This window comes from Hoplias malabaricus, chromosome 5, assembly GCF_029633855.1.
Source record: "Hoplias malabaricus isolate fHopMal1 chromosome 5, fHopMal1.hap1, whole genome shotgun sequence".
NCBI lineage: Eukaryota > Metazoa > Chordata > Actinopteri > Characiformes > Erythrinidae > Hoplias > Hoplias malabaricus.
The window spans coordinates 46,255,728-46,268,124 of NC_089804.1; the positions used below are offsets into that span (position 1 = coordinate 46,255,728).

Below are 12,397 nucleotides of genomic sequence, written 5' to 3' on the forward strand. Positions count from 1 at the left end.
GTCACATCAAGTTATATGAATGTCATCAAAAAAGAGGTGCTGTAGTCATTGTTAAATATCTATGCGCATCTACTGATCTTTCCTCTGGTGTGAATAGTCAACAAGTTAGAAAAAAAGTAGTTAAAGTGATGTGAAAGAATGTAAAGGAAAAAAAGTAAAGGATTGATTAAAAGATGTAGAAGTAAATAGTTCCAAAGCTTGGGGACTGTAACACTAAAGGATATTCTCCAACATTAATTAGTCTGAATTTTGTACAGTATACCAGAGTCCACTTAATTATATCTCCTAGGGGCAGCATATAGACTATGAAAAAAAAGAGGCCCAAGCACTGATCCTTTTGGTACACCTTGCTTATGTTTTTTACAAGAAGAGAAAACTTAAGTCCATTTGTAAAAAAAAAAAAAAATGAACCACACAGGGGCAGTGTCTGTTATGCCAATAACACAAAGATGAAAGAGGAGTGTGTTAAGATTCATGCCCTGTACCTAAACCTCATACAATTAGGATGCTAAGAGCACCAGAAACAATTGAAGAAGGATATTATTAAGAACACATAAAGGTTATCTCAGTGTTGTGCAGGGTATGAAAACCAGATTGGAAAAGTATAAGTTAGTTATTACTTTCTAAAAAAAATGTAGTTGAGCGACTACAAACCTTTCCTAAAGCTTGACTATAAGGGGAAGATATACTAGCAGATTCAGTTACATCAGCATCAAGGTAAGAATTTCACAAGATTTGTTATTATTGCTGCTGGGCTCCTCTTAGATTTGCAAGTGTAATTCACTTTTACAGCATGGCCCTGAAATCAAGGAGGAGGGGTAAGGATAGGGGGTGGGTTTCAATGATTTTGAAGCTATAAGTTTGCTCCCTTAATACGGCAGTATATCCCGAGAGAATAATGAGCAGGATCAAGTTGACAGGAAGATAAATTAGATTAGGCTATTTGTAGGGATGTGTCATATCATATAATTTGCAATACTATCTTCATCATTTTTAATCTGTTTATGTGCATACACTCTTTGGTTGTGCGATAGATGTACAGGTGCGGGTCATAAAAGTAGAATATCATGAAAAAGTTCATTTATTTCAGTAATTCCATTCAAAAAGTGAAACTTGCAATAAGTCTGTGGCACTGCTCAGGTGTTATGAGAGCCCAGGTTGCTCTGATAGTGGCCTTCAGCTCTTCTGCATTGTTGGGTCTGGCGTATTGCATCTTCCTCTTCACAATATCCCATCGATTTTGGCCAATTAAGAACAGGGATACCATGGGCCTTAAACCAGGTACTGGTAGCTTTGGCACTGTGTGCAGGTGCATGTTGGAAAAGTCCTGTTGGAAAATGAAATCTGCATCTCCATAAAGTTGGTCAGCAGCAGGAAGCATGAAGTGCTCTTAAACTTCCTGGTAGACGGCTGCTTTGACCTTGGACCTCAGAAAACAGATTAGACCAACACCAGCAGATGACATGGCACCCCAAACCATCACTGACTGTGGAAACATTACACTGGACCTCAAGCAACGTGGATTCTGTGCCTCTCCTCTCTTCTTCCAGACTCTGGGACCTTGATTTCCAAAGGAAATGCAAAATTTACCTTCGTCAGAGAACATAACTTTGGACCACTCCAAAGTCCTTTTTGTCTTTAGCACAGGCGAGACACTTCTGCCGCTGTCTTGTTCAAAAGTGGCTTGACACAAGGAATGCAACAACTGAAACCCATGTCTTGCATAAGTCTGTGCGTGGCGGTTCTTGAAGCACTGACTCCAGCTGCAGTCCCGTCTTTGTGAACCTCCCCCACTTTTTTGAATGGGTTTTGTTTCACAATCCTCTCCTTCCATTCGCCTCTTTATTAATGTGCTTGGACACAGACCTTTGTGAACAGCCAGCCTCTTTACAATGACCTTTTTTGTCTTGTCCTGCTTGTGTAAGGTGTCAGTGGTAGTCTTTTTGACAACTGTCAAGTCAGCAGTCTTCCCCATGATTGTGTAGCCTACAGAACCAGACCGAGAGACCATTTAAACGCCTTGCAGGTGTTTTGAGTTAATTAGCTGATTAGAGTGTGGCACCAGGTGTCTTCAATATTGAACCTTTTCACAATATTCTAATTTTCTGAGAGACTGAATTTGGTGATTTCATTAGTTGTCAGTTATAATCATCAAATGAAAAGAAATAAACACTATATCTGTCTGTGTGTAATGAATGAGTGTAATATACAAGTTTCACTTTTTGAATGGAATTACTGAAATAAATCAACTTTTTCATGATATTCTTATTTTATGACACAGCACCTGTATATGCTACATTTTTTTATACACATTAAGAATCTTGGTAAGTTACTTTTTACAAAATAAGCAGATTTTTTTTCTGTAACTTCTGCATGTTTGAAAATGTTACATTCATTGTCTCTAACCACTTATCCAATTCAGGGTCACAGTGGGTCCGGAGCCTACCTGGAATCACTGGGCGCAAGGCAGGAACACACCCTGGAGGGGGCGCCAGTCCTTAATAGAGTGACACACACTCACACATTCACACCTATGGACACTGTTGAGTCACCAATCCACCTGCCAATGTGTGTTTTTGGACTGTGGGAGGAAACCCTCACGGACATAGGGAGAACACACCAAACTCCTCACAGACAGTCAAGGGACTTGAACCCACAACCTCCAGGTCCCTGGAGCTGTGTGACTGCAAGACTACCAGCTGCACCACCATGCCGCCCTAAAATGTTACATTAAAATTAACATTTTTAAGAAATACAAATATTTAATATGATAAATATTGTGTGTTTTTGAAATAAAAAAAATTATTTTTTAGTGTTTTGTCATATTGTCAAGGATATTGTTATTGCCAATATACCCTGAAATATCATATTTTTAGGGCCATATCAAGTACTATTAAGTCAGTGATGACAGCAGGCTGAGAATGATAGAAATCAGGGTGTTTTATAGGGAATATGCTAATAAATACTCTAAATGTTATCTTATGTAAATCAAGAAAGACATTACATTGTTCAACAGAGCTGTAGGTGGCTGTAGGAGTTTTTTAATGGCAGACAACAAAGATTTGTGTGCTTATTTCCCATATAATTAATTACAGAGTTTCAGGTATAAACTATAATAGATGCTTAGTACAAGGCAAAGAAATACAGTGGAGGTGAAAGGGGAAAAGGAACAATCTAGTATTTAGTATTCTATATCAAGACCACTGGGGGGCAGCATTTTCAGTGTGTGGGGTAAATCCGTTTGATTTGTCAGAGTGCAGAATAAACAGTTCATCTAGGAAGTGCTTTTGGTGTGGCCATGGTTTGTTACGTCATGGCGGCCTACACAGGATATCTGATGGGTGCAGCATCAAAGATATGTTCAGTTTTATGTGGTCACTGATGAACATGATGGTGGAATCAGTCTCTGTTAAAACACTTTAATACATGGGGCATATTTAATAACCTAGTTATAGAGAAGACTCAAATCACTTTATATCTTTTTAGGCTATTAATAAAATAATGAGTTGTATTGATATCAGATTCAAATTTTCACCTTTAAAAAGCATTATTATAGCACAATAGAGAAATAATCCATTATGCTAAAAATATTTAAACAATCTACTTCACAACAGAAAGAAGACATGGCTAACATCATTAAATCAGTTTTTCTCCGATATCCAAAATGACTTAATTGTTTTGTCATTTTTTTTGTTTAGCATTCAAATACATATTATACAAGATGCTGTTTTACACAAGTTACTTATAAAATTGCTTATACATTGAAAAATTTCCAACTGAATTTTTTTTAAACAAGGGTGAATCTAAATCTGTTTTTTTATGCATCAAATACATACATAGAAATAAATCAAATTAAACTGGCCTAGGAAGCATTTAAAGTAAAAAAAAAAAAGATAATTATTATTATTTATAGTAGTTTATTAATTCAGCATGTAAAAAATAGGATATTAATATTAACACATGATCAGCAAAATGTCAGTTTGTTTTATCTAAATTGAAGCTGATAAAATTGGTGATACCGCCTTCAAAAAGAGGTAGTTATAAAACTTTACATATACTTACTACAAGCTTAATCTGATAATCTGATGATATTTTTATGGATTCTAATCGCCCTAAACCCTAAAAAACTATTTTTGACATGTTATAAGAATATGTTCTGTCAGGTTTGTGCATGTTCTCTGTGCTTATTCTCTGGAAAGTAAAATGTATACTCCACTACAGCAGCGGGCAGCAGAGGTGCAGAGTGGCAGTATGAAGATATTCACCACACTTATCCACAGTGACCGCACACAGGGCAAACAAGTGTGGCACACCTGTACACAGGGCATCACACACCTGAGAAAGAGCAAGAAAAGTAGAGAAAAATGTTAGCACTACATTTCTATTCAGGTAATTGAGATGACTTGCACTGCTTTTTAAATACAATATCACAACCTTAAACATTTGTTGATACCAGTACCAATCTAAAATACCAAAAAATTGTTCATTCTTTTTACTTTTCAGAAAAACATAGTGTATGTTTAGAGGAATCAAATTAGACTACAATACCTTGCTAGCTATTCATTGTGTTAATGAGCTACAAACCGAATTCCAAAAAAGTTGGGACACTAAACAAATTGTGAATAAAAACTGAATGCAATGAGGTGGAAATGGCAAATGTCAATATCCATCCATCCATTATCTGTAACCGCTTATCCAATTTAGGGTCGCGGGGGGTCCAGGGCCTACCTGGAATCATCGGGCGCAAGGCGGGAATACACCCTGGAGGGGGCGCCAGTCCTTCACAGGGCAACACAGACACACACACATTCACTCACACACACGGACACTTTCGAGTCGCCAATCCACCTGCAACGTGTGTTTTTGGACTGTGGGAGGAAACCGGAGCACCCGGAGGAAACCCACGCGGACAACACACCAACTCCTCACAGACAGTCACCCAGAGCAGGAATCGAACCCACAACCTCCAGGCCCCTGGAGCTGTGTGACTGCGACACTACCTGCTGCGCCACCGTGCCGCCCTCAAATGTCAATATTTAATTTGTAATAGAACATAGATGACAGATCAAAAGTTTAATCTGAGTAAATGTAACATTTTAAAGGAAAAATATGTTGATTCAAAATTTCACAGTGTCAACAAATCCCAAAAAAGTTGGGACAAGTAGCAATAAGTGGCTGGAAAAAGGAAATTGAGCATATAACGAACAGCTGGAAGACCAATTAACACTAATTAGGTCTATTGACAACATGATTGGGTATAAAAAGAGCTTCTCAGAGTGTCAGTGTCTCTCTGAAGCCAAGATGATCACCAATTACACAATTGCTGTGCGTAAGGGTCAAGGCCATAAAACTCTACTGGATGCTCGTGATCTCCGGGCCCTTAAATGTCACTGGACCTCAAACAGGAATGCCACTGTCAAGGAAATAACAGAATGGGCTCAGGAATACTTCCAGAAAGCATTGTCAGTGAACACAATCCACCGTGCCATCCGCCGTTGCCAGCTGAAACTCTACAGTGCAAAGAGGAAGCCATTTCTAAGCAAGCTCCACAAGCTCAGACATTTGCACTGGGCCAGGGGTCTTTTAAAATGGAGTGTGGCAAAATGGAAGACTGTTCTGTGGTCAAATGAGTCACGATTTGAAGTTCTTTATGGGACACTGGGACGCCATGTCATCCGGACCAGAAAGGACAAGGATATCCCTATTTGTTATCAACGCTCCGTTCAGAAGCCTGCATCACTGATGGTATGGGGTTGCATGAGTGCTTGTGGCATGGGCAGCTTGCATGTCTGGAAAGGCACCATTAATGCAGAGAACTATGTTCAGGTTCTAGAACAACATATCATATCTCATCTAGACGTCATCTCTTTCAGGGAAGACCCTGCATTTTTCAAAAAGATAATGCCAGACCACACTCTGCAGCAATCACAACATCATGGCTACATAGGAGAAGGATCCGGGGACTGAAATGGCAGCCTGCAGTCCAGATCTTTCACCTATAGAGAACATTTGGCGCATCATAAAGAGGAAGGTGCGACAAAGAAGGCCCAAGACAATTGAACAGTTAGAGGCCTGTATTAGACATAAATGGGAGAACATTCCTATTTCTAAACTTGAGAAACTGGTCTCCTCTGTCCCCAGACGCCTGTTGAGTGTTGTAAGAAGGGCGGATGCCACACAGTGGTAAAAAATGGCCTTGTCCCAACTTTTTTGGGATTTGTTGATGCCATGACATTTTGAAACAACATATTTTTCCCTTAAAATGATACATTCTCTCAGTTTAAACTTTTGATCTGTGATTTGTGTTCTATTCTGAATAAAATATTAGATGTTGGCACCTCCACATCATTGCATTCAGTTTTTATTCACAGTTTGTTTAGTGTCCCAACTTTCTTGGAATCCGGTTTGTACATGTAATCCTGCAGACTATTGTTCCAGCAGAAAAGCTGGTGGCTAGAATAAAGCTAAAGCAAGTAGGTTTGGTTTGGTGGTGTCTCTAGTTTTGACATCACCAGTAAACATCTGGCACAGCTTTAATTAAAATTCAAAATGCCTTTCACAGAAACATGGAAGGTGCATACATGCTAAATAGTGACATTACCAAATGTGAAAGCAGGCCAGCAGAGCAAAGAGGCAGCCAGAAAGGCAGGAAACAGGGACAGCACACAGTGTGGTGAGGCACCGATAACTCCAAATCCGTGCTGACTCGAACCCAATGCCACTGTACACCCAAACACGGTCATAGCTGTGAGTGGACGGAGGCTCAGCCAGAACATCACTAAACTCTACCTACAGTATCACAAATAAAGAAATGGTTAAAAAGCTTTAAGAGTTGGAGAGAGAAAGCTGAAAGTCTTTGTGTGTTTTAATACTGAAACGCCCTGTTCCTGGAATACCCTGGAGAATTGTCTTGCACAATTAAATATTATCCCTGTTTCACCTCATTCAAGCGTTAGTGGTGTTGTAGAAAACAATTTTATTACTTTGTGTTTGTTGACAAATATCCTTAAATGATGATTAGTTAAATTAGCATACTCATGGTGTGAAATCCTGTACCCTATATGCATGTATATGAATGACTAACCAGTATTTATATTATTAATTACTTACACATGTAGTTAAGCATTTTTGCTTGATTCTGCACTACTAACTCATATGATAATTACTCCTCAAAACATATTATAAGCTAACTTCACTATATGGCATGATAACTTGATATTTACACACAGTTTTAATTCTTAACGTCTAACCTTGAACGGATGTGCACTCCAGAATTGTAACACACTGACATCATAGTGTTGGGCATGGAGGCGCTGATCTGTAGCTTCTTCTTGTGGCCTTGAAGTGTATTTCTAACTCCCTAAATTTTAGTCTCTAGGGAAAAAGTGCTGAGAAGAGAGGCCCATTGTCAGCCTGACCAGATAATGAATGTCTTCAGGGTCACAACAGGCACCTGAATATTGCACGTGAAGAGCTGAGTACTAACATGTGAAATCATGCATATTAATATACGCTAATCAGCCAGAAACGCCTCACCACCAGGCTATACGTCATCATGGGTATAACTTTTTGAGTCAGATGATGGGAGGTCAGAATTTTCACTTGGGAGGGGTATTAGACTGTTCTCAATGTGTGAATTCTCCTGGATCCAGTATTTGGGTAAATAAATACTTTGATTTGCTTTGAACTTCACTCGACTGGTGTCTGCGACTCTCTCGTAATGGACATGCCTCCCCCGAAGAGGGAGAGTGTATTTTGGACCTTTTTGTTATTTTCTCATGGGTTGGTAAATTTTAAATACTTTGAGAACGGTCCAAAGAAACATTTTTATCTTCAGTGGGCACAGCTATGTTAAGTGAGGAGGACACTACCGTATCACTGATGACATGAAACCTCCAAAATGTCCTTTAACATGCTTATTTTCATTGCTTAATTCATTCATTCATTGCCTGTAATCACTTATCCAATTCAGGGTAGACTACCTGGAATCAATGGGTGCAAGGTTGGAACACACCCTGGAGGGGGCGTCAGTCCTTAGCAGTGCGACACACACTCACACCTATGGACACTCTTGAGTAGTCAATCTCCCTACCAACGTGTGTTTTTGGACAGTGGGAGGAAACCAGGGCACCCGGAGGAAACCCACGTGGACACGGGGAGAACACACCCAACTCCTCACAGCATTTATTTTCAGTTGTTTTGAGTTTTTGGAGCATCTCAGCCCCCCAAAAGCCACAAAACATTTTTGTTACGTGTTTTAAATAAGAAAAATATAATTTATATATAACAAATAATGTATAAAAATAATAATAATACATAAAAAAAGAGAATGTATAGAAATAAACTGGTTCTATTAAGTGTATTTACCTTGAAGATCAGATGGAGACACTGGTGGAGGTGGAGGAGGTTGGGGAAGTTTTTCTTTTTGTGCTCTATTGCTTAACTTAACTTACTCACTACACACTTAATGCTACAAAAAAACAACGATACGATACGACAGAGATGCACGGCAAGATAACCAAGTGAACTGAGCGCTCGCTGGGTAACTCCTTTCTGTTCATGGTCACAATGTGTCCAGAACTTACAGGGAATCACTGGATGCAAGGTTTTTTGTGTTCCCTGTTTATTACAGACTCACTGTCACATGGACACCCAAAAATAAAAAAATCCCAATTTTAGTCTTTGAACCGTTTCATATGGTCTGAAGCCCCCTAAGACCCCTGATAGTTAAAATCCCTTAGTCCATGTCTCAGCTGGCTCTGTCTGTGATCTAGCCCTGACAATATTACATTCACAGGGAAATTAGGAACTGGAATTTTCCTCGGTTCCTTGTTCATCCCACCTTTAAGTGGCTGTTGATGCCGTAAGGGTCCCTGGTTTCAACACAAATGAGCGAGGCTTCTGAGGTGCAGGAGAACTGTGGAGGTGGAGCTAGTGATGGCTGGATCTTCTTCACCACTTCATCCTCATCATCCTCCTCCTCATCAAACTTGCACTCCACCAAGTACTCATCAGACATCATGGTGACTAAAATAGTGATTTAAAATCCATTCAGCTCAAAAGTATTGTAAAAAATTTGCTGTAAAAATGGTCAGTATACCTAATATTTCTCATTATGAGATAATATGAATTTTATAATGCTATTTAGCATTTCCCATTATTATTGCATTCCTTTGTCTCATTTCAGTGACAGATCACGGGCTTGTAACAAGCAACAGATAAATACCACTTTTAACCATCAAAAATGTATTATTTGATTTTATTACCAGGCCACAAAAAAAAAATAAAATAAAATAAAATAATAATAATAATAATAATAATCTACGATTAAAATAGAGAAGCATTTCCAAAGATGAGTTCATTTCAGATTCTCATTTAGTTTCACAGAGGCTTGGTTTTAGAACCTTTTAGAACTTGATCAATGACTCCACCTGGTGTAGCATGGTGTGATTAATCAAGTAGTGAATCAATCTCTACTCTCCTTTGTAGAAGGCAGCAGAATTACAATGTCACATCACCAAATGTCACACTAGGTTACAGCATACTTGTCTGTTTCATACTTTAACATACAAACAATCTGCTTTAGTAATAAAATCTATTTTAAAAAATGTAATACCAGGTATGTACTGTACATTTTTCATTGTTAACATCCATGTAAGACAGGATATATTTAGCAACAGGGAATAGTTTCCCACTTACCCAGCTCGGATGGATGTAGTCCTGCTTCAGCAACTAAAGGTTTGCTTTAGGTTGAGAAACTGGGTATTATTAATAAAGTGATGATCAGATTGACTCCAAAGTGTAATCTTAAATTGATGAAGACATGAGGTGTCCCTTATTTATGACCTCACTATTTCTGACCACTCATTTGTGACAGCTATCAGAAGTGTGGGTCAGGACTGGTGTGTGTGTGTGTGTGTGTTTATGAGCATGTGCCTGTACTCTTTGAAGAATTAGTCAGGCGAGCATACGTTTATTTTGGGAAGAGGAATGGCATGGGTCTACAGTAGAGAATATATCAGGTTACAACCTACTACACACACACTGTCAAAAACTAAATTTTATACTTTTATAAATGAAGAACAGGGTTGGTCAAAAGTCTTTTTTGAAAAAAGCATCAGAAACAAGTACCACACATGCGGTATGTATTAAATAGTGGCAGTCAGGGTCCATTAAAAAGATGAAATTTCATTTTCTCAATTTCTATCAAATAGTGAGAGGACTCACTGTGTCAAAATATGTGGAACATCCAAATACTTATAGCTCCCTCTTGTGGAGCGTCTTCTGCCTGCTAAACATGAGTGGGTGAGAGTTACAAACGGGTTGCATCAGTTGTTCCACAACTGAAAAATATCAAACACATTTGCAATATATATTCAATTACATAAAAATGACAACAACATTTCAGAATGGAGAGTATTCATTATTTATTGTGATAATACTATAATTCATGTAACAACAATTCTGTTGACATCATGTAAATGAGAAGCACATTTTCAGGAGGATGTGTTAGTAAGTAGCAGAGGACAGGGAGAAGTGAGGAGTGTATGCGTTAATGCGACTGCACCTATTTGTTCACAGTTTAGTTATAGCATTCTATTCCTCTTTCTCACACACTCTGTCTGTATATCTACTTCTGAACTGTGGGTGGGTCTGCAGACATTTGTCTTCACAGTTGTCTGTAAGTGACAGAGAAAATAGACTCCTGGGAAGAACGGTGGCTACTGAGCTGCACTTATTTTGGTCATCACACCTGTTCCCACATTAAATGTCTCTCTATGTTTATGTATGAGCATGTGTCCATATGTGTCCACTTGTTTTACCAAAGTACAATGATTTATGACATGAAATTATCATGTTGCATATTCACATATGTGGCAGACAAAAGAAAACAACATTAAAGTATGGAGTTGCCAATGTAAGTACCAATCAACTTTTTCTCTGGTTTTCCATTAATATGCATAATTTGTTGTGGATAAGCCTCTGCTGTTTTCATAACTCTAGAACCTAATGTTTCAGATTATGTAAACATAAATTCCATAATGAGGATTTTCTGCATTTTCTCTGCTGGTTTACAAAAGTAGGGTGTTTGTTAAATGTATTCAAACTCTCTTCTTCCTCTTCTGTCAAGAGAATAAACAGTCCAAGACATAAAATATAAACAGGTCCAAAACACACAAAAAAAGGAAAAACAAATTATTAAAAATAATTTCAAAAGTAATTCTAAAAAAATAGTTGCCTCTTTCTGGTTTATGGTCAATGTGAGCTTCATGTTCTTCCTCGGTTGGCGACAAATATATTGGCAAGTCATAATTAACACTCTAAGGACACTATAGAAAAACAGCAGAGACTTTTCTGAGCACGTCAACTTGCTGTCCAGCAGAAAGCAAAAAGTCTCCATGATAATACAATGGAGCACTACAGTGAAGAGTTCAGCCACTCCACTGGACAGCACTATAATGAATGAACACTGTAATGGGAGAATTACAAATAACTGTTAATGAGCCTGCTTTACCATGCTCTTTATATTAAATCCATGAACACATACAAAACCAGTAACATCACCAGTAACAGGTCAATGCAGCAAACACCAAAACCAGTCACTAGTTTTGCTACTGGTATTATGTCAGCCAAAGGCATTTCTCATAAACAACTGAGAATTTCAATTGGTCTGGACAACTGAGGTCTCAAAAACATCATCATATTACATATTTGGAAAAATAGATTCTTTTCTGTAGTAAGATTTCTATTTCTCATCATTTTTCTGCTACTGATCTGTCCTCCCTCTGTCAGTCCTGCTGGTCAGGAGGTTTGAATAGGCCTCGGCTGCGCAGGCTAAAGGCAGATCCCTTCTTCACTGAGTGACGGGTGACACCAGAGGAGACTGAGGGAGTGGCAGTGGAGGAGGATGGAGAAGAAGGAGATGGAGTGACTGAACCCTCCTGAGGAGGCTGCCGAGACAATAGCTCTTTAAAGACTGAGTTCATCTGACGACTGAACTCCTGTAGGTTGGGAGATAGATAGATAGATAGATAGATAGAGTGTGTGTGTGTGTGAGTGTGTGTGTGTGTGAGAGAGAGAGAGAGAGAGAGAGAGAGAGAGAGAGAGAGAGAGAGAGAGATTACACACTTTTCTTTAAATGAAACTCTAAACAAAATGAACCAATAACTGGGTCCCTAAAGAACATTTTATTAGATTGCTTTTTACAGAAGCATTTTTGTAAATGAGATATAGCCTTTTAACATTTAACAAACCCCTGGTTTTAGGAATTCATTGTAGAATCATAGTGGATCCATTCTATTAGAAATGCCTTCCTATGGTGATTATACTAGCATGTGTGTTTAGATCTGAGCACCTGTGCTAGCAATGGGTGCAGCTTAATGGGCCAATAAGACCA

At 38.6% G+C, this 12,397-nt stretch overlaps 2 protein-coding genes across 3 annotated transcripts in view; both read right to left on the minus strand.

Annotated features, from left to right (window-relative positions):
* Positions 1 to 4,184: 4,184 nt before the first annotated feature.
* Positions 4,185 to 9,022, minus strand: cav4b (caveolin 4b). The gene is made up of 3 exons (XM_066673258.1): positions 8,843 to 9,022; positions 6,602 to 6,789; positions 4,185 to 4,335 (listed from the first exon to the last, which is right to left on the minus strand). The coding sequence occupies exons 1-3, from the start codon at positions 9,020 to 9,022 to the stop codon at positions 4,185 to 4,187; spliced, it is 519 nt and encodes a 172-aa protein (XP_066529355.1).
* Positions 9,023 to 10,417: 1,395 nt separating this feature from the next.
* arhgap4b (Rho GTPase activating protein 4b) overlaps positions 10,418 to 12,397 on the minus strand; it is a 39,866-nt gene continuing 37,886 nt past the window's right edge. For both annotated transcript variants that reach the window (XM_066670629.1, XM_066670628.1), the window contains exon 25: positions 10,418 to 12,002. In XM_066670629.1, the coding sequence (XP_066526726.1) occupies positions 11,790 to 12,002 (213 nt within the window). In that variant the 3' untranslated portion in view covers positions 10,418 to 11,789. The remainder of the gene's footprint in view (positions 12,003 to 12,397) is intronic.

What these genes read in the sequence shown, in the direction of transcription:
- cav4b (XM_066673258.1), bottom strand. Translation starts at nt 9,022, where the DNA reads ATGATGTCTGATGAGTACTTGGTGGAGTGCAAGTTTGATGAGGAGGAG. An exon ending in GCATCAACAGCCACTTAAAG is followed by an intron (nt 6,790 to 8,842) that starts GTGGGATGAACA and finishes GTGATACTGTAG; the next exon opens with GTAGAGTTTAGTGATGTTCT. An exon ending in CTGGCCTGCTTTCACATTTG is followed by an intron (nt 4,336 to 6,601) that starts GTAATGTCACTA and finishes GCTCTTTCTCAG; the next exon opens with GTGTGTGATGCCCTGTGTAC.